We start from the raw sequence: 19997 nt of genomic DNA, 5'->3' as shown, positions 1-19997 counted from the left end.
GATCAATAGGAAGGCAAGGAAGGTAAACAGCGTTTCCGTGCGCTGCTCTGGTTCGCCAGAAGCGGCTTAGTCATGTTGGCCACATGACCCGGAAGCTGTACGCCAGCTCCCTCGGCCAATAAAGTGAGATGAGCGGCCAACCCAACCCCAGAGTTGGTCATGACTGGACCTAATGGTCAGGGGTCCCTTTACCTTTACCTATTTTTTTTTAATAATATTTTTAATAATATTTATTACTTTTCCAACCATTTAAACACTACAAAAAAAAAAGAACAATACAATACAACACAAAAACACTACATAACACTAACACATTAAACTAACAAAACAGAACAAAAACAAACAAAAACAGTTTAAAACACCTCAAACATTTTCAATATCTTATCTTTCATTCACTTATTTCAATGACCTACTCACACCTCCCTTTTTGTATTCCACTTCTGTTAATTGTTTCAGCAATTCCTTTCCATCTTCTTCTGTTTTCTATCCTATAATTATCTTAACACATTCTAACCTTTCCCCCCCTTTAATATTCTATTAATCTATTTATACTTAATTCCTTATAACATTTCTACTAAAGCCATATAACTTCATTCCAACATTCTTCTAGCATTCCTTAATTTTACAATATTTCTGTAAATAGTCTTTAAACTTTTTCCAGTCTTCTTCCACCGACTCTTCTCCCTGGTCTCGGATCTTGCCAGTCTTTTCTGCCAATTCCATATAGTCCATCAACTTCATCTGCCATTATCCAACACTTCAGAGTTTTCAAGAAGCAGCCATTCTCTCAGCCAGCAAAAAGCAGCTGGTTCACAACAAAGTTTAAGGTCTGGCAGGGCAAGTCCACCTCCTTCTACCTTTACCTATTATTATTATTATTACTATTATTATTAAGCAAACGGCCCCTTGAGGGTGATCCTTGAGGAGCAGGCCCCACACCCCTTGAGCCCCAGGAACGAAGCGCAGACTCACCTCGCTCTGCCAGGGCTCTCTTGAGCAGCCTCTCCATGGCCTGGCAGCGCTGGCGCGTCTCTCGGTCCAGGTCCCTGCCGTAGAGATGCACCCATGCCTGGAGAGTGCCCAGCGGGGTCAGGCCCTGACAACAGAAACGCAGGGAGGGTTGGCCCCAGCAGAAACTGGAGCCCAGCCAGAAACCTCTCGCCGCCTCTGGGCTGCACCCAAGAGGCCCGGTGGGCCTGCCACCCCCTTCCCTGTAGAGGGAGCAGACCCTGAAGCTGCCAGGATGCCAAGCGGCCAATGCAAGGCCACTGTCCCTAAGCCAAGGGGAAGGGGATCTGTGAGGAGGCAGGGGCCTGTTAGAAACGTGGGTCTGCACACTTCCTCTGGGGTTCCTCCTGGGTCCTTTGCTCAGGTGGCCTCAGTGGCCCTGAGTGCCTTCCATCGGCTTTGGCTGGTGACCCAGCTACACCTCTATCTGGACAGTGATAGCCTAACTACTGTTGTCTATGCTCTGGCGACCTCAAGGTTAGATTACTGCAATGCGTTCTACGTAGGGCTCCCTCTGAAGATGGTTCGGAAACTTCAGCTGGTGCAGAATTCAGTGGAGAAAGATGGTTTGAGCATCTCACACTGATCCTGCTCCGACTGCACTGGCTACCAATTAGTTTCTGGGCCCAATTCAAAGTGCTGGTTTTGACCTATAAAGCCTTAAACGGCTCAGGATCACAATACCTCAAGGACCGCCTCTTTCCATATGAACCTACCCAGACCCTGAGATCATCTTCTGAGGCCCTTCTTTGTGTGCCTCCTCCTTGAGAGGTCAAGAGGGTGGCAACACGAGAGCGGGGCCTTCTCTGCAGTGGCTCCCCGTCTGTGGAATGCTCTCCCCAGGGAAGTTTGCCTGGCGCCTTCATTATACACCTTTAGGCACCAGGCAAAAACATTCCTTTTTAACCAGGCCTTTGGTTGATTTGATCGACATGCTATGCCCTTTTAAAATGTGGGGTTTTTTTTGGGGGGGGGGTTGTTATTGATTGTTGTTTTTGTTCTGATTATATATATTGTGATCTTTTCTGTGAACCACCCTGAGACCTCCGGGTATAGGGTGCTATATAAATTAAATAAATAATAATAATAATAGGCTGTGCACTGCAGGTTAACCCTGTGCCCCCCAACCTACAACTTCGGGGGGGGGCACGAGATTGGGGGGGGCTGGGCTTCAAACAAGACAGTGCATGTATCCTGGATGCAGGAGGTGGCCTTTGGGCCCTCAATACCCTGACCCCCACAAGAATTAGGGTTCCCCTGAAGAGAGCTCCAGCAGGAGACAAGGAAGTGAGGAGGAGGAGGAGGAGGAGGTGGGGGGGAAGGAGGGATGGAAGCAGCTCAGGGAGGCTGCTCAGTAGGCCTTCCTGAGAAGGCAATGCCCACAATTTCAAAACTTGGGATTTGTCAAATGCTGCCCCCTTCCAAAAACTTTGAAGGCAGAAACCACGACACCAGTAGGAAAGGGCTGGAGCCCCACCCCAAACAATACCAGGAAGAGGGGCTGCAGTTCCCTTTGTGCATCGCTGGAAGAGAGGCAGTGTGAACCACATATTTATACAACATCAACCAATAAAGTTTTCTGTGGCTCTTTTAATTGTCTTTTTTTGCCACTTTTCGACCTTTTTGAGGTGACGAATCCCTTTTCTTCTTCTTCTTTTCTTTTTTGTGGTTAATTTTGTTTTACTTACCTTTACTGTATGATTGTATTTTAAACTAATAAAGATTTATTAAGGAAAAAAAGGAAGAGAGGCAGTGTGGCGCAGTGGTTAGTGATGGGTATACAGGCAATGAATAAACTGCCCCGGTGCCTCACCTTGGCATTCCGCAGCACCACGGACGCCCCCCTGTGGATCAGGAGCTCAGCCACGTCAAAGTGGCCGCAGTTGAGGGCGTCGTGCAAGGGGGTGATGCCCTCACACCCAGGGCCCCCCGGGTCGTCAATGGCGGCATTGTGGTCCAGAAGAAAACGCACGATCTCTGGAGGAAGAGGCGAGGGGGGTGGTCACGTCCAGCGCAGCTGTCAAGGGAAAGGTTCCTGGGCGCAGAGCACCCACTTTCCAGCCCCCCAGGAAGCCCCTTCCCCTGTCCCAGCACTTACCCAGATGGCCGTGGTTGCAAGCCTCGTGCAGAGGGGTCCAGCCGCAGTAATCTCGGGGGTTGATAGGGTGACCCTGAGGCAGAGCGGAGAAGCGTACGGATGCTCAGGGGGTCAGAAGTTGGCCGGGGCCTCATCCTTCTCATTGCACCTGCTCCCCGCCTCCCTCTCTCCAAAAGGGGGGGGGGAGCCTCGCATGCCCCATGTGACAAAAAGAGAGGGAAGAAGTTTCTACAGACAAAGGACCTGAACCCCATGGGCCTGAGACAGGATCTGGGGAAAGCTAGTGGCAGGGACCAGATCACAAGAGCTTGCCCTGATTCTGTCCGAAGGCATCCCGATACGATAATCTTTATTGTCATTGTCCCATACAGAACAACGAACTTGAAAAAATCTACACCAGACATTCAAAAACCATCAAGCCTACTAACCCAGCTATCCCAGCCTGGTTAGCCCCCTAAAAACTCTGATACCCCATAATTAAATACAATATACACCCCCAGAGACTACCTTAAAGGTAAAGGGACCCCTGACCATTAGGTCCAGTTGTGACCAACTCTGGGGTTGCAGCGCTCATCTCACTTTATTGGCTGAGGGAGCCGGCGTACAGCTTCTGGGTCATGTGGCCAGCAGGACTAAGCCGCTTCTGGCGAACCAGAGCAGCGCACGGAAACGCCGTTTACCATCCCGCCGGAGCGGTACCTACTTATCTACTTGCACTTTGACGTGCTTTCAAACTGCTAGGTTGGCAGGAGCAGGGACTGAGCACGGGAGCTCACTACCTTACTAAGTTTAAAACCAAAATCACATTTGGATAGAAACTGTTTCTCAGGCGGCTAGTCCTAGTGTTTATAACGCTGTACCTTCTTCCAGAAGGCAGAAGCTGAAAGAGATCATTTCCGGGGTGTGCACTATCCCACACAGCACCACCGCAGTCCCTGCCCGCTTCCCCTTTATTTTAATGTCCAGCCAACCCACCCCAGCGGCTCACCTTCTTCACACAGAACTGCACCTGGCGCAGGTTCCCGTCTATGCAGGCGCGGTGCAGCAAAGTCTCCCCACGCTCGTTCCGCTGGTTCCACTGGGAGGAGGGAGATGCAACAGAGGAATACCTGAAGGAGTAGACCTGAAGGAGCCTCTCCACCCCCATCGTTCTGCCCGGACACTGAGGTCCAGCTCCTGAGGGCCTTCTGGCAGTTCCCTCCCTGCGAGAAGTGAGGTTACAGGGAACCAGGCAGAGGGCTTTCTCGGTGGTGGCGCCCGCCCTGTGGAACACCCTCCCATCAGATATCAAGGAAATAAACAACTATCTGACTTTTAGAAGGCATCTGAAGGCAACCCTGTTCGGGGAAGTTTTTAATGTTTGATGTTTTATCGTGATTTTAATATTCTGTTGGAATCCACCCAGAGTGGCTGGGGAAACCCAGCCAGATGGGAGGGTATTAATAATAATAATAATAATAATAATAATAAGGATTCAGTAACATTCCCCCAACTACCCACCCCAATTTCCAAGACAGTGAAGCCAAAGGGAGAAGATGTACCTCTGACTGTGTTTTTATATTTTGCTGGAAGGCGCAGAATGGCTGGGGCAAGACAGTCAGATGGGCAGGAGACAAGTATTCTAATATTTCCAATAACTGGCTTGCCGACACCAGTCCTCTCGGGAGGATCACCTGCTTAGTTTATTCACTTGCTGACTACAAAGCATTTCTAAGCTTCTTCATATTTAAAAATCTCTAAGCAGCATGCAAAAATGATGAAAGCAGGTACACAGTATCTGGTGAAACAGGATTATAAAAACAAGAATCCCATAACAACAGGCTTCGATCTTAGGGGATCAGGGAAAGGAAAAAGAGGCGTCTTCACAAGACGTCTGAAGCAACTGATGGATGATGCTTCAGGTAAGGCAAGAGGGAAAGGAATCCCACAGGGAAGAGGCAATGGCAAAAAGGTCTGCTTCTAGCTTGCTGCCCTGCAATATTCTGTTTTATGATTATGACTGTTATTTATTACCTGTCCTTCACTGAGGTCCCCAAGTGGGTTACAACAATTTAAAATTATAACACTAAAAACCTTTTTTTTAAAAAAAACAAAACTAACAATTGCAAAAAAATAAAAATACAACCAATAATAGCAGTAGCTTCTAATAAAAAGGAACAGAAGTCTGTGGAATTGCTTATATCATATTTAGATTTCCAGCAACTGACATGCAGAGGCATCGCTGCTTCCAACTCCGGAGGCAGGGCAGAGGCACCTGGCCATTGCCAGCTCTCTCCTCCCCCATGAAATGGTCCAATCCTCTTTTAAAACCCACCCAAGTTGGTGGCCATCCCTGTCTTCTGTGGGAGCGAGTGCCACAGTTCAGCTATGCCTGACCTCCGGGCATCAGACTTAGCTGGCCCCATGGAGCCGAGCGGCCTGGGACCCTAGTATACCTTGTTGAGCCTGCGCCGTCCAGGGACCGTCTTGTTGTAGCCCTCCAGGTCGTCCTCTCCGCCTGGAAGAGAGGGGAGAGTCCCAGAGTCACCGTCCCTGAAGCAAACCATCCCTTCCACCAAGAAATGTACATCCCCAAAGCAATGCTGGTCTCCTGTTTGCCCTAGACAGCCAGGAGACAAAAGGTCCCCTACCCCAGCCTATCATGGCTACCAGCAACAAGTCTATCCATTTCACACACACACACACAACTTTTAACAAGCCAGTCCACTGGCAATGAATTCCACAGGCTGTGAGGTGTGTGCCAAGCACTTCCATCGATTTGCCTTGAGTCCTTCCCCATTCAAGGCATAGGTTTAGGAGAGAATGATTTTTGATTGTACAGTGAACCCTCCAAATACAGTACGAACTTAATTCTTCCTGGGGGTCCGTATTTACCCCAAAAAGTCTGTATCCAGAGGCACCGCTTCTGTGCACATGCGTGGCATAACAGAGTGCTTCTGCGCACGCGACGAAACCCGGAAGCATACACTTCCGGGTTTGCCACATTCGCAACCCAAAATTGTGTTACCCGAAGGTAACATAACCCAAAGGTAAAAGGACCCCTGACCATTAGATCCAGTCGCGGACGACTCTGGGGTTGCGGCGCTCATCTTGCTTTATTGGCCGAGGGAACCGGCGTACAGCTTCCGGGTCATGTGGCCAGCATGACTAAGCCGCTTCTGGCGAACCAGAGCAGCACACAGAAACGCCGTTTACCTTCCCGCTGGAGCGACACCTATTTATCTACTTGCACTTTGACATGCTTTCAAACTGCTAGGTTGGCAGGAGCAGGGACCGAGCAACGGGAGCTCACCCCGTCGCGGGGATTCGAAGCGCTGACCTTCTGATTGGCAAGCCCTAGGCTCTGTGGTTTAACCCACATCACCACCTGCATCCCTAACCCGAGATACCACTGTATGTATAGACTACCCTTCTCTGCAAGGAGCTCCACATGATTCTCTCTCCCGCCCCAGTTTTCTCCTCACGACAACTCTGTGAGGTAGGTTCGGCTGACAGGCAGGGACTGGCCTGATGTCACCCAGTGAGTTGCATGGCTGAGCGGGGATTTGAACCCCAGTCTCATGAGCCGTAGTCCAACACTGTAACCAACGCACGCCATTACCCACTGGTAGCTCCACCCTGAATGCACCCTGACAGAAAGGAACAGTGCTCAGCTGGGGCTCCTTCTCCAGACCCTGTGCTCTGAGGAAGGCAGGCTGGGAGCAGAAACCCAACACACCCGCAACAAACTTCCCCAGGGCTCATCGAGGGAGAGAAATGCAAGCATCACCCATAAGCCTCCTTCTCCCAGTATACCTGAAGGAGCGTCTCCACTCGCATCATTCCCTCCCTGCGAGAAGCCAAGTTACAGGGAACCAGGCAGAGGGCTTTCTCGGTAGTGGCGCCCGCCCTGTGGAACGCCCTCTGACCAGATGTCAAAGAGAACAGCAACTACCAGACTTTTAGAAGACATGCGAAGGCAGCCCTGTTCAGGGAAGTTTTTAACGTGTGACATTTTAATGTACAGTGGCACCTCTGGATGTGAACGGGATCCGTTCCGGAGCCCCGTTCGCATCATGAAGTGAACGCAACCCGCATCTGCGCTGGTTGTGATTCGCCACTTCTGCGCGTGACGTCATTTTGAGTATCTGCGCATGTGGCGAAACCCGGAAGTAACACGTCCCGTTACTTCCAGGTCGCCACGGAGCGCAACCCAAAAATGCTCAACCTTTAACCCGAGGTATGACTGTATTTTTAATCTTTGTTGGAAGCTGCCCAGAGTGGTTAGGTAAACCCAGCCAAATGGGTGGGGTACAAATAATAAATTATTATTATCATTATTCTCCCATAAGCCATGTGGACAACCCCAAGCCTTGCCCCCACTCCCTCCCAGGAAGCGCCCTTTGCTCCCATGATCTCCCCGTCTCTCACCGCTATCGGAGAGCTCCAGGTCGCTCTCTTCCAAGGGCTCACTGCCCTGCGCCTCCTCCTCTTCATCCTCTTCCTCACTGATCTCCCCATTTGAGCGCCAGCCCCGGGAGCCACAGAGGTCCTGCAGCTTGGCTTGCGTGCTCGATGCCTCGGGGCGACCGCACCTCTGCTGGCAGGCGTGGAAGTGCCACAGGACCTGGCGCTGAGAAGCATTTGTTTGGGGTTTAAAAACAAGAGTTTGATCCGGCCTTTTAGTTTTCAGGGTAAGAAGCAATGACAGGCATTCAAATGTTTGTGTCCAGGCTTGCTGATGTTGCTTGAAGTCAACCCATTTCTAACCAGCCCTCATGGACTCTCTTTGAGGCAGTGGAGAGTCAGTCTGGAAACCAAATTTACAGCTGGAAGGGACCCTGAGGGTCATCTAGTCCAACCCCCTGCAATGCAGGAATCTCAGCTCAAGAATCCATCAAATCTCTTCTTTAAAACAGCCAATGTACATCTACCAACCACCAGGGGTGTCCATTCTGCTGTCAAACAGCTGCTACCATCAAAAAGTTCTTCCTAATAGTTAGTCTGAACTTCCTTTATCAAGCTGGCTCTACCATCCGTGTGGCAAACCCTCAGATATTTGAAGATGGCTCTCCTATCTCGTCTCCTTCTCCTCTTTTCTAGGCTAAACATCCCCAGCTCCTTCAACCGTTCCTCATCAGGCTTGGTTTCCAGACCCTTGACCATCTTGGTCTCCCTCCTCTGCACACCTTCCAGCTTATCAACATCCTTCTCAAAATAGGCTGCCCAGAACTGGACACAGGGCTCTACTTTCCCAAGAACAATTGGGAACACACTTTAAGGCTCCCTCCTGTTCGTTGACATATCACATCGGGTGTGAGACAGGAGAAAGCAAGTGAGCGAGGTTTAGGGGGAAATGGTCTCTTAGGTCAAACCGGGACCTAACTAGGCTTGCACACTGAAGGCTCTTGACGAGACCAGAACTAAACACTGAGATTGTTTTCTTCTCATAGGCACCAATGGCCCACTCTGCAGAAAACTGAATTGCTGCTCCCCTGTGGAATACGTTCTGTCACTGTCCTCCCTGCCTATGATTAAATAATAATAATAATTAATATTAATAATTAATAATACTTATTTTATTATTAATAATAAATTATTATTATTATTATTGAATTTGCATACCGCCATTCATCTGTAGATCTCAGGACAGTTCACAACATAAAGATACAACATAAAAAGCACAAAATTTAGATAGCAATGAACAATAAATATTCTCTGGGTAGCTTATAAACAAGAAACCATTTTTTAAAAATAATACAGTATGTCACACTTAAAATAAATGACAAACATTTAAAAAAATTGCCAATTTCCCCCTCTTTACTAGCATAAATGGTTTAAAAGATTAAACTATGCTAGGCCTTAAGACACCCAAGATTAGCTTAAAGTGCAATTAAAAAGCCGGGTAAATACAAGGGTGCTCTTCACCCTTGTAATCTTCTCACTGGAAATAGTTTCTTGTCTTGCTACCACTCCTATAAAGTTTTGCTGACTGGTGTTTTATTTTTGCACAGTGACATCTATTTAAATCCGCCCACAAACCACATTGGAAACATAGGCTAAGCTAAATAAATAAGTATTGCCTCAATTTATGGGGAAACTGTTAAGCTGACCCAGTGCCTCTTGAAACATATGGCTGAACTTCATGTTATGCTGCTACCTTACACAAAGTTGTGATAGGAACGCCACCAGCACTCTCCTGCATTCCCAGGTTTCCGATTGGATGGGGATGCGTGGCAAAATTGTCCTTGCCACGTTGTAGGATATGATAAACTACAGTGGTACCTCGGGTTAAGTACTTAATTCGTTCCGGAGGTCCGTACTTAACCTGAAACTGTTCTTAACCTGAAGCACCACTTTAGCTAATAGGGCCTCCCGCTGCCACCGCGCCGCCACAGCACAATTTCTGTTCTCATCCTGAAGCAAAGTTCTTAACCTGAAGCACTATTTCTGGGTTAGCGGAGTCTGTAACCTGAAGCGTATGTAACCTGAAGCGTATGCAACCCGAGGTACCACTGTACTGGTTTATCACATAGTTGTTGCGTGGATGCTATTACAACTCGGTGTATGAATACTATCTAGCATCCACACTAATACCTTTAGTATTGTGCCGTCATCCAAACCCCACTGCCGGCCTCACCTGCAGCTTGGCGTCACAGGCCTCCTCTGCGTAGGAGAGAGCCGTCTGGAAACATCTCTGCAGCTCTTCATAGCTCTCTTTGGCCTCCTCCTTGGAGACAGCGATGTTCAGCCACGTCTTCCCCTCCTGGCCATGGAAAGAGCAAGCTGAGTTCCAGGAGCCGTCTGGCTTATCCGCCCACCAGTTCAGCAAGTTTATCTATTTATTTTGGAGCATTTGTACCCCGCTCTTCAGCCACAAAGGCTCCCAGAGCAGCTTAAAGTAAAGGTAAAGGGACCCCTGACCATTAGGTCTAGTCGCGGACGACTCTGGGGTTGCGGCGCTCATCTCGCTTTATTGGCCGAGGGAGCCGGCGTACAGCTTCCGGGTCATGTGGCCAGCATGACTAAGCCGCTTCTGGCGAACCAGAGCAGCGCACGGAAACTCTGTTTACCTTCCCGCCAGAGTGGTACCTATTTATCTACTTGCACTTTGACGTGCTTTCGAACTGCAAGGTTGGCAGGAGCAGGGACTGAGCAATGGGAGCTCACCCCGTCGCGGGGATTCGAACTGCCGACCTTCTGATCAGTAAGTCCTAGGCTCTGTGGTGTAACCCACAGCGCACACACCATAAAAACAAATTAGCCCCTACCCACAGGCTTACAATCTTTTTTTAAAAAAACAAAACAAAACCTCACACGACACGCAAGGAGAAAGGGACAGGGAGGGGAGAGGAAAAACGAAAGTCAAAAATTCAGGCGCCAATTTGTAAACAGCTGTTCCTACAATGCCCAGCTGGCACAGATCAGGAGCAGGGAATGTTTGTTTGGCATCCAAGTAGGAGAAGTCCTGAACAGCCTCGCTTGGCCCCATCCTCGCCCTGCTCCTAGCCTGCCCCCCTTACCTCCAGGGGGTTCCCCTTCCGCAGGGCCAGTTCGGCCTGGTAGTGGTTTATGGCCTGGGCATGGTCCTTCAGGTCTCCAAACGTGGCAGCCAAGGAAACGTGGATCACAGCCAGCTCTTGGTCTGGGCGCTTCAGAGACCGAGCGTGGCACAGCTGGGAAGGAAAAAGACAAGCCCAAACTGCCGTGGCAAAGAGGCCCAGGGCACCCCACAGCCCATCGCTGACCTTGAAAGCCCTAAACAGCTTTGGTCCAGTATACCTGAAGAAGCGTCTCCACCCCCATCGTTCTGCCCAGACACTGAGGTCCAGCTCCGAGAGCCTTCTGGCGGTTCTCTCATTGCGAGGTTACAGGGAACCAGACAGAGGGCCTTCTCGGTAGTGGTGCCCGCCCTGTGGAACACCCTCCCTTCAGATGTGAAAGAAATAAGCAGCTATCTTATCTTTAAAAGACATCTGAAGGCAGCCCTTTTAGGCAGGCTTTTAATATTTAATGCTGTGTTGTTTTTAACATTCGATTGGAAGCCGCCCAGAGTGGCTGGGGAAACTCAGCCAGATGGGCGAGGTATAAATAGGTAAAGGTAAAGGGACCCTTGACCATTAGGTCCAGTCATGACCGACTCTGGGGTTGCGGCGCTCATCTCGCTTTATTGGCCAAGGGAGCCGGCGTACAGCTTCTGGGTCATGTGGCCAGCATGACTAAGCCGCTTCTGGCGAACCAGAGCAGCGCACGGAAATGCCCTTTACCTTTCCGCTAGAGGGGTACCTATTTATCTACTTGCACTTTGATGTGCTTTTGAACTGCTAGGTTGGCAGGAGCAAGGACCGAGCAACAGGAGCTCACCCCGTCACGGGGATTCAAACTGCTGACCTTCTGATCGGCAAGTCCTAGGCTCTGTGGTTTAACCCACAGCGCCACCTGCGTCCCATAATAATAATAATTGCAAGCCTGCGCCAGAGCTCTGGGAGCCCTCAAATGCCAAGTCCGTCCATCTGGCACCTCTACAACCCCTCCTCCTCCAGGTCCTCGCCCCAAGGCCACCCTTAGCCCCAGGAGGTGCCTCACCTGCTTCTCGTAGGCCTCCAGAGACCGCCGATAATCCCCCGCCTTGGAGAACAGGTCGCCCAGCTGCTCGCAAAGCCCTAGGGCTTCTCGCAGGCTGCCGGCGGCCTCTGCTTCTTCCAGCTCCTGCTGCAGGCGGCTCACCTTTGTGGCTGCCAGAGAGAGAGAGAGAGAGAGAGAGCCATGAGCTGTGAGGTCATGTGCGCCCGGGTGCCTGGGCCCAAGGGAAGCCCCCAAGGGAGCGGCGTCGCCACTCACCGTAGCGCAGGCTGCGGCAAACGCTCTCCCGCTGCGGCGGCTGCTGGGAGCCCAGGCGATAGGCTTTCTTCAGGGAGCGCTTGGCTGCCACAAAGTCCCCCAGGCTCAGCAGCACCTGTGGGGGAAGACGGAGGGTCAAGCGGGGAAGTGATCAGATGGGATTACTATGAGGAATTATAAAATATGCACCAAGCCATTGTGTCCGCCATGAAAGCGTCGCGTTGTCTGGGTTTGATTCATTGACAATAATTTTTGATCAAATCCCACAAGCCTCTCCATCTGTGGCCATTTTCTCGGCTGTTCATTCTGAAACACAGGCCAGTTGCTGCACCGGGCATCCTCAGTACATAAAGTTAACAGGTTACTTTGATGTAGTTCGTTAATCTTTATTAAGAACTTAAGGGCCAGGAAGAGAGTTCACAAGGAGATGGTAAATACTACCCATCCTTCCTCTCCTGTTTATACTACCCGGGAATAGTATAATCCAGGAATCAGTATAGTCCGTATAGTATATATCAGGTACAGTCCGGGAATCAGCGTGTTTTTACGTGATTAGGATGTGTTCTTTTATTTAAATGCATCTCTGGGTTATTTGTGGGGCATAGGAATTCATTCACTGTTATTATTTTTCAAAATATAGTCCGGCCCCCCACAAGGTCTGAGGGAGAGTGGACCGGCCCCCTGCTGAAAAAGTTTGCTGACTCCTGGCATAAGCAATGTGGCTTCTGCACCAATAATTCACAACCCATGTTAGAAGGGCTGAGGAGAGAAGAGGCTGAGGAGATTCTGTGCTTGCAAGAAAGAAGAAATTGAGGGCATTGCTCTGCTCTAAACAGGTGCCAGGAGCAGACTGGGGACACCTCATCCCACTAACATGAGAATTAATGGAGAATGGATCTGATGCGATTCAACCAGGTCGGAGCATCTCACGCACAGAAGCTCCACACAGCCGCTTCCCCAGGCATCACACGCACCCCCGTCCCCAGGAGCTGGAAAGGCACCTGCCCCACCTCTGCCCCCCTCACCTGGGCAATGCTCGCACAACACTCGCTCTCCATGTACTTTTCCTTCATCTTGCAGGCGCATTCCCGCGCCCTCTCCAGGCAGCGCATGGCCTTCGAGTGCTCCCCCTCCCGCAGGTGGATGTTGCCCAGGTTGAAGTAGGCCCGGTAGAGGTCTTCATGCAGCTGAGTCTGCCTGAAAGAGGAAGAAAAGAAAGCCTTTGACAGCCGCCTGACAGCTGCTTTGGACTACAGCTCCCATCAGGCCCAGGCAGCACAGTCACATGATGCGGGGAGATAGCGAAAGCACAGCACACGTGCCGACGGGGGCAGGTGGGAGATTACCAGCGTGTAGCCAATCAGTTCAACTCCTCTTAGCTAGGAGGAAAGACAGCTTGTGAAATTAGCAGGGCAGATCTTTGGCAGGGAGAATGGACGTCCAATAAATATGCACACAGAGAGGAAAGTTTTCCAATTCAGCATTAGGAACATAAAGAGCCTGCTGGATCAGGCCAAAGTCCCATCTAGTCCAGCATCCTGCTCTCACAGGGGCCAACCGGACGCCTTTGGGAAACCTGCAGGCAAGATTCGAACACAAGAGCCCTCTCCCCTCCTGTGGCCGCCAGCAGCTGGTGCTCAGAAGCAATGCTGCCTCCAACTTTGGAGGCAGAGCCGACTTGATAGTTTTCTCCTCCACAAATTTGCCCATTCCTCTTTTAAAGCCATCCAACCCTCACTGTAAGAGTAAGTTCCATAGTTTAGCTACATGTTGCATGGCTCTGCAAAACGCCCACATGACAGGGCCCTACATTTTTTTGTTTTTGGGGGACAGGAGGCGGGTGGGTGTGGAGGACTCCCTGGTCCTGAATGGGGTAACTGTGCCCCTGAAGGACCAGGTGCGCAGCCTGGGAGTCATTTTGGACTCACAGCTGTCCATGGAGGTGCAGGTCAATTCTGTGTCCATGGCAGCTGCCTACCAGCTCCATCTGGTACGCAGGATGAGACCCTACCTGCCCACAGACTGTCTCTCCAGAGTGGTGCATGCTCTAGTTATCTCCTGCTTGGACTACTACAATGCGCTCTATGTGGGGCTACATTTGAAGGTGAGTCGGAAACTACAACTAATCCAGAATGCGACAGTTAGACTGGTGACTGGGAGCAGCTGCCGGGACCACATAATACCGGTCCAGAGAGATCTGCATTGGCTCCCAGTACGTTTCCAAGCACAATTCAAAGTGTTGGTGCTGACCTTGAAAGCCCTAAATGGCCTCGGTCCAGTATACCTGAAGGAGCATCTCCACCCCCATCGTTCAGCCTGGACACTGAGGTCCAGCGCCGAGGGCCTTCTGGCGGTTCCCTCGCTGCGAGAAGTGAGGGTACAGGGAACCAGGCAGGGGGCCTTCTCGGTGGTGGCGCCCTCCCTTGTGGAACGCCCTCCCACCAGATGTCAAAGAGATAAACAACTACCTGACATTTAGAAGACATCTGAAGGCAGCCCTGTTTAGAGAAGTTTTTAATGTGTGACATTTCAATGTATTTTTAATCTTTGTTGGAAGCTGCCCAGAGTGGCTGGGGAAACTCAGCCAGATGGGTGGGGTACAAATAATAAATTCTATTCTATTCTACATAAAGGTCAGGGGGAGGAGGAGAGCCCTAGAGCCCCACAGGGCACAGCCCAGCCCTTACTCAGAGATGTAGATGCACTTTTTGATGTAGTAGGCATGCTTGGCCGGGTTCTTCAGGCTGTCGTAGACCAAGCCCAGGTTGAGGTAGAGTCGCGCCCTCATCTCGCTGGCCTCCCGCTGTGGCACTTCCCCTGTTAGAAGGAAGGATGCAGCCTGCCATTACCCCCTGCAGGTCACAACCCGCACACAATCCTCCTCCCAGGGGCCGAGAGCGTGGCCCTTCATTCAGCCCACAGCATCTGCTGTTTCAGCATCCGCCAAGGCAACGTGAAGGCCCGGATTCTCAGCAGAGAGAGTCTCAGGATGAGGCTCCCTCTCGGCTCCCTTCCCGCCTCCGCCAGAGGTACCTTCCAGGTGCTCCTCCAACACCTGCAGGCTCTTCATGAAGGCCGCCTCCGCCTCCTGCAGGGCCTCGCTCGAGGGGTCACTTTCCGCCATGAACATGTACGTGCGGCCAATGGTGGCCCAGGCCCTCTGCTGCTCAATGGGGTTGCAGAGGGAGCGGGCCAGATCCAGGTGGCGGCGCTGGTGCTGGAGAGAGGAACACAGAGGGGAGGGTCAAGGGCAGGTCCTCCGGCAGCATCCATCCCCAGTCCCACGAGAGAACTGGAAGGGCCTCAGAATTCTGCTTTTCCTTCTCCTGGTCCAGGCCCCCACCTCCAAAGCAGCAAAGGACCACATTCCCTTCTGGACAACCTTCCGGGGGCCACAGGCTAGGTGGGCAGGGCCAGAGGCCGAAGTGGGTGGAGTCATTCATGCTCATGTTACCTTTGTACTGTAGCTTAATTGCTACACACACTCATGCGTTCCTCTCTATCCTGCATCCAGGAAGCAAGAAGCTCAAAGGAACGAAGCAAAGGGATTGATTTACTGTTGCAATGGTTTATGGCTTATCTATAGCAAGGTCCCTGAGATGAAATACAGATGAGACGTCCTGTGACTGTGGAGCAAAATCATTTGGGGCTTTAATTTTTAAAACTGAACTTCACCTGTAAATCTCAGGGTAATTCACAGTATAAAAACACAAAGTGCGTACATAAGTTTATCTGATTTGTGTCCTTTGTTCGGATCTACAGTAGACGCTCGGGTTGCGAACATGATCCGTGCAGGATGCACGTTCGCAACCCACAGTGTTCGCAAACCACAGCAGCGCATCTGCGCACGTGTGGGTTGCGATTCGGCACTTCTGCACAAGCTCAAAGTGCAATTTAGCGCTTCGGCGCATGCGCGACCGCCGAAACCTGGAAGTAACCCTTTCTGGTACTTCCAGGTTTCAGCGGTCTGTAACCCGAAAAAACGCAACCTGAAGCGTCTGTAACCCGAGGTATGACTGTACAGTCATACCTCGGGTTGAATATGCTTCATGTTGAGTGTGTTCGAGTTGTGCTCCGCGGCAACCCGGAAGTAACGGAGCGTGTTACTTTCGGGTTTTGCTGCTTGCGCATATGCTCCAAATGACGTCACGCGCATGCGCAGAAGCGGCGAAAAGTGACGCGTACATGCGCAGACATGCCGTCACTAGTTATGTTTGCTTCTGGATGCGAACGGGGCTCCGGAATGGTTCCTGTTCGCATCCTGAGGTACCACTATATAGCGTCACTGTGATCAACAGGATTTCAAATTTAGGATACTTTGTAGTTTGTTGAACTGAAAAATCTTTTTAAAAAAACAAACAAAAGCTCATACCAATAACAAACTTAGTTGGGCTCTAAGGTGCTACGGGAAGGAATCTTTGTTTGTTTGTTTCGACTATGGCAGACCAACACGGCTACCTACCTGTAACTTGAAAAATCTTTGGATCAGTTTGATTATAAATAACAGTTTCAAAGCAGTTCTTGAAGTAAGCACCACTTTAAGTGATTTTATTTGTCAAAACCGGGGGGCTTAAAGCGGCGATCTCTGGAAAGAGCTTCCCCCCTCTGGACCCCTGCCCCCTCCAGCCCTCGCACCTTCAGTGCTGCTTCATAACTCTCCAGCTCAGCCAGGCACTCCCCAATTTTCCGGTGGGCCACAGCACAGCCAATGGCATCGTCAACACTCTCCAAGAGACGCAGCTCCTGCCGGTGCTCCTCCAACGCCTCCTCAAAGCGCCCTGCCAGGACAGAAGGGTCAGCGGTGGACATTGGACGGCAGGAAAAGCAAGTGCCAGGAGCATGCTATTGCGCCAGGGGGGGGGGGAGGGAGAAAAACGCATTTCACCAGTGCTTTTCTCCCCTAGGTGCGCCAGAGCAGTTTGGGGGCTTGTTCAGCTGAGCGCCGGGAGTCTTCTGCGCCTCAGCTAAGCAGCTTAAGGGACTACCACCTACCGTATTTTTCGCCCCATAGGGCGCACCTAGTTTTTTTGGGGGAGAAATAAAGAGAAAAAAAATCCCCCCCCCCCAGGCACGGGGCTGGCGCGGGGGAAGCCCGAGCTTCCCCCGACCCCAGCCCCCAGAACAGCCTGCTATCCGCAAGCCTAGGGAGCCGCGCCGGTCTCCCCAGGCTTGCGGAGAGCTGCACGAAGCCCGAGCGCGCTATTCAGCGCGCCCCAGGCTTCGGAATGCAGGCAGCTCTGCGCAACTCTTGGGAGACCAGCGCGAACGCCGGTCTCCCAAGGGTTGCGCAGAGCTTCCTGAAGCCTGGAGAGCGAGAGGGGTCGGTGCGCACCGACCCCTCTCGCTCTCCAGGCTTCAGCGAAAGCCTGCATTCGCCCCATAGGACACACGCACATTTCCCCTTCATTTTTGGAGGGGAAAAAGTGTGTCCTATAGGGCGAAAAATACGGTACTTAAAGTAGCTGTTGAAAGCTATTTTGAAGTCTGGAAGGCTGTACAGGAGGACACTCACCATGACGGGCCAAGATCCCTCCCAGCTGGTTACAGAGGACTGCTTCTTCCTTCAGGTCCCCCTTCCGCTGGGCTTTTTCCTTGTCCTTCTGGAGCTCTGAAGGACAGCAGCAGCAGCAGAAGACCCATTAGTCTCGTCCCCACGGTTAGAAAACATGGATATTTACTGTGTTAATCAAATGCAAGAAGGGCCTTTACACTTGCCAGAAGCTCAGCTCTGCCCTCGCTGGTCCTGGAAGGAGCCTTTAAAAAAGTCCCATATGCTCAGAGACTTAGCGCCTGTTCATTGGGGGAGATAGGAAGCCCAGAGCACTTGTTCTTTAGATGTCCCTTATATGAAGAGGCACGTTGTAAGACCATTGGTCCCCTACTGGTGAGGCTTGCTGACCTCCCGGAAAAGCAAAAATTTGACCTTCTCCTGTTAGGCAAAGATCAGAAGACGACCCGGATGGTCGCCAGATTCTGTATACAGATCTGTAGGTGCAGACCAGCCCCCTGACCCAAACTAGCTTGTTAAGAAAATCCCCAAACTCAGTTCCATGGGTGACTCTGGGTCAGCTCCCTGCGGTAGAGGACGAGATGGTGGGACAGTGTTCTCGAAGCTACCAGCATGAGTTTGACCAAACTTCAGGAGGCAGTGGAAGAAAGGAGGGCCTGGCGTGTTCTGGTCCAGGGGGTCACGAAGAGGCGGACACAACTAAACGACTACAGATAAACCCTTGGTTTACCCCAGGCATAGGCAAACTCGGCCCTCCAGATGTTTTCGGACTACAAGTCCCATGATGCCTAGCTAACAGGACCAGTGGTCAGGGATGATTGGAATTGTAGTCCCAAAACATCTGGAGGGCCAAGTTTGCCTATACCTGGTTTACCCCCTCTGATGGTGGTGAAGGGGGCGGGGGCTAAGGCGGTCTCCCAGACTTAAAAATGAGTTAAATTATGCAAGCTCCAACTTCTTACCCCCCCCCTTCTCCAACCCTCCTCTCCCCCCAAATCCCTCCCCCCCCCCCAGGTAACACTCTCCCTCCCTCAACCCCTCCAGGCAGGGGTGCCCACTTGAATAAAATGGGGGGGTTCTAGTTAAACCCCGCCCCACATAATCAGTCGCATGACGTGGTGCCCCCCCCGACTTAAATGGAAATGCCCATAAACTTGGGGGGGTGTCCTTGAATATTTTATTGGGGGGCGAAGGGCCCCCTGAGTTGGCCCCTCCCCCTCTCCCCTTCAGGCAACTCTCTCCCTCCCCCAACCCCTTCAGGCAGTTGGGGGGGATTCCTGTTAAGCCCTGCCCTGCATAATTGTTCACATGGCAGGGCGCACCCCCATGCCCATCAACTGGGGGGGGTCTCGAATATTTTATGACGGGGGGGGAAGGCCCCCTGAGTTGGCCCCTCTCCCTTCAGGTAACTCCCTCCCTCCCCCCCAGGCAGGGGGGCCAACTTCAATCAAATTGGGGGGGTCCCCTCAGTTAAGCCCCGCCCCGCATAATCGACCACATGACGTGGCGCACACAGCCATGCCTGGGGGGAGTTCCCTAATATTTTATGAGGGAGCGAAGACCCCCCCCCGGGCCCCCTGAGTTGGCCCCTCCCCTCCCCCTTCAGGTAACTCCCTCCCTCCCCCTTCAGGCAGGGGGGCCAACTTGAATAAAATGGGGGTTTTCCCCAGTTAAGCCCCCTCCCCATAATCGACCACATGACGCGGCGCACCCCCCATGCCCATCAACTGAGGAGTCTCGAATATTTTATTGGGGGGCCCAAGACCCCCATGGGCCCCTGAGCTGGTCACTCCCCCTCTCCCCGGGACGCCCCCTCCCCCCTTCAGGTAACTCCCTCCCTCCCCCCACCCCTCCAGGCAGGGGGGTTCCCCTCAGTTAAGCCCCGCCCCGCATAATCGACCACATGACGCGGCGCCCCCCCCCATGCCCATCAACTGGGCAGTCCCGAATATTTTATGAGGGGGGCCAAGACCCCCCTGAGTTGGCCCCTCCCCCTCAACGCCCCCCCTCCCCCACTCACGGCGGATCTCTCGGTCCCGCGCGCCCCCCATGGCCGCCGCCGCCGCCTCCTCTTCTTCCTCGCCTCTCTCTTCCCTTCCGCGCCAAACTCCCGCTCGCCGGAGGGCTCCCCTGATTGGCCGGGCCCTGGCGCGCTCCCATTGGCTGAGCGCCGCCCAACCGCGCGCCGCTTCCTCCTCTTCTTAGCCACGCCCCGAAGAGGCGGGGCCCGCTCAGCTGCTGCTGCTGGCTCCGCCCCCCCGGGATGCTCCTCGGACGCCTGGCTCTCCGGCGGGGCTCCTGCCTGATTTCCAAGAAGGGGGGGTGGGTTTGCTGGTGATGAGGCGGATTGAGGTTGGATGAGGCCCTAAGGCAGGGATCAGCAAACTTTTTCACCAGGGGGCCAATTCACTGTCCCTCAGACCTTATGGGGGGCCGGACTATATTTTTTTGGGGGGGGGAATGAACGAATTCCTATGCCCCACAAATAACCCAGAGATGCATTTTAAATAAAATGACACATTTTACTCATGTAAAAACACGCTGATTCCCGGACCGTATGTC

The 19997-nt window shown here is 52.0% G+C and overlaps 1 protein-coding gene across 1 annotated transcript in view; it reads right to left on the bottom strand.

The window, feature by feature from the left end:
• TONSL (tonsoku like, DNA repair protein) overlaps positions 1 to 19531 on the bottom strand; it is a 33968-nt gene extending 14437 nt beyond the window's left edge. The window contains exons 1-16 of the mRNA XM_077932670.1: positions 19456 to 19531; positions 17439 to 17534; positions 16562 to 16704; positions 14960 to 15143; positions 14614 to 14743; positions 12952 to 13123; positions 11927 to 12041; positions 11672 to 11820; positions 10609 to 10761; positions 9726 to 9851; positions 7517 to 7718; positions 5542 to 5603; positions 4095 to 4184; positions 3107 to 3179; positions 2822 to 2985; positions 973 to 1096 (exon numbers count right to left, since the gene is read on the bottom strand). Coding sequence (XP_077788796.1) covers positions 973 to 1096; positions 2822 to 2985; positions 3107 to 3179; positions 4095 to 4184; positions 5542 to 5603; positions 7517 to 7718; positions 9726 to 9851; positions 10609 to 10761; positions 11672 to 11820; positions 11927 to 12041; positions 12952 to 13123; positions 14614 to 14743; positions 14960 to 15143; positions 16562 to 16704; positions 17439 to 17534; positions 19456 to 19486 — 2014 coding nt within the window. The 5' untranslated portion in view covers positions 19487 to 19531. The remainder of the gene's footprint in view (positions 1 to 972; positions 1097 to 2821; positions 2986 to 3106; positions 3180 to 4094; positions 4185 to 5541; positions 5604 to 7516; positions 7719 to 9725; positions 9852 to 10608; positions 10762 to 11671; positions 11821 to 11926; positions 12042 to 12951; positions 13124 to 14613; positions 14744 to 14959; positions 15144 to 16561; positions 16705 to 17438; positions 17535 to 19455) is intronic.
• Positions 19532 to 19997: the final 466 nt, after the last annotated feature.

This window comes from Podarcis muralis, chromosome 8, assembly GCF_964188315.1.
Source record: "Podarcis muralis chromosome 8, rPodMur119.hap1.1, whole genome shotgun sequence".
Taxonomy (NCBI): domain Eukaryota; kingdom Metazoa; phylum Chordata; class Lepidosauria; order Squamata; family Lacertidae; genus Podarcis; species Podarcis muralis.
The sequence above is the reverse complement of the archived record's forward strand: the minus strand, read 5'-3'. Positions and strand labels throughout refer to the sequence as shown.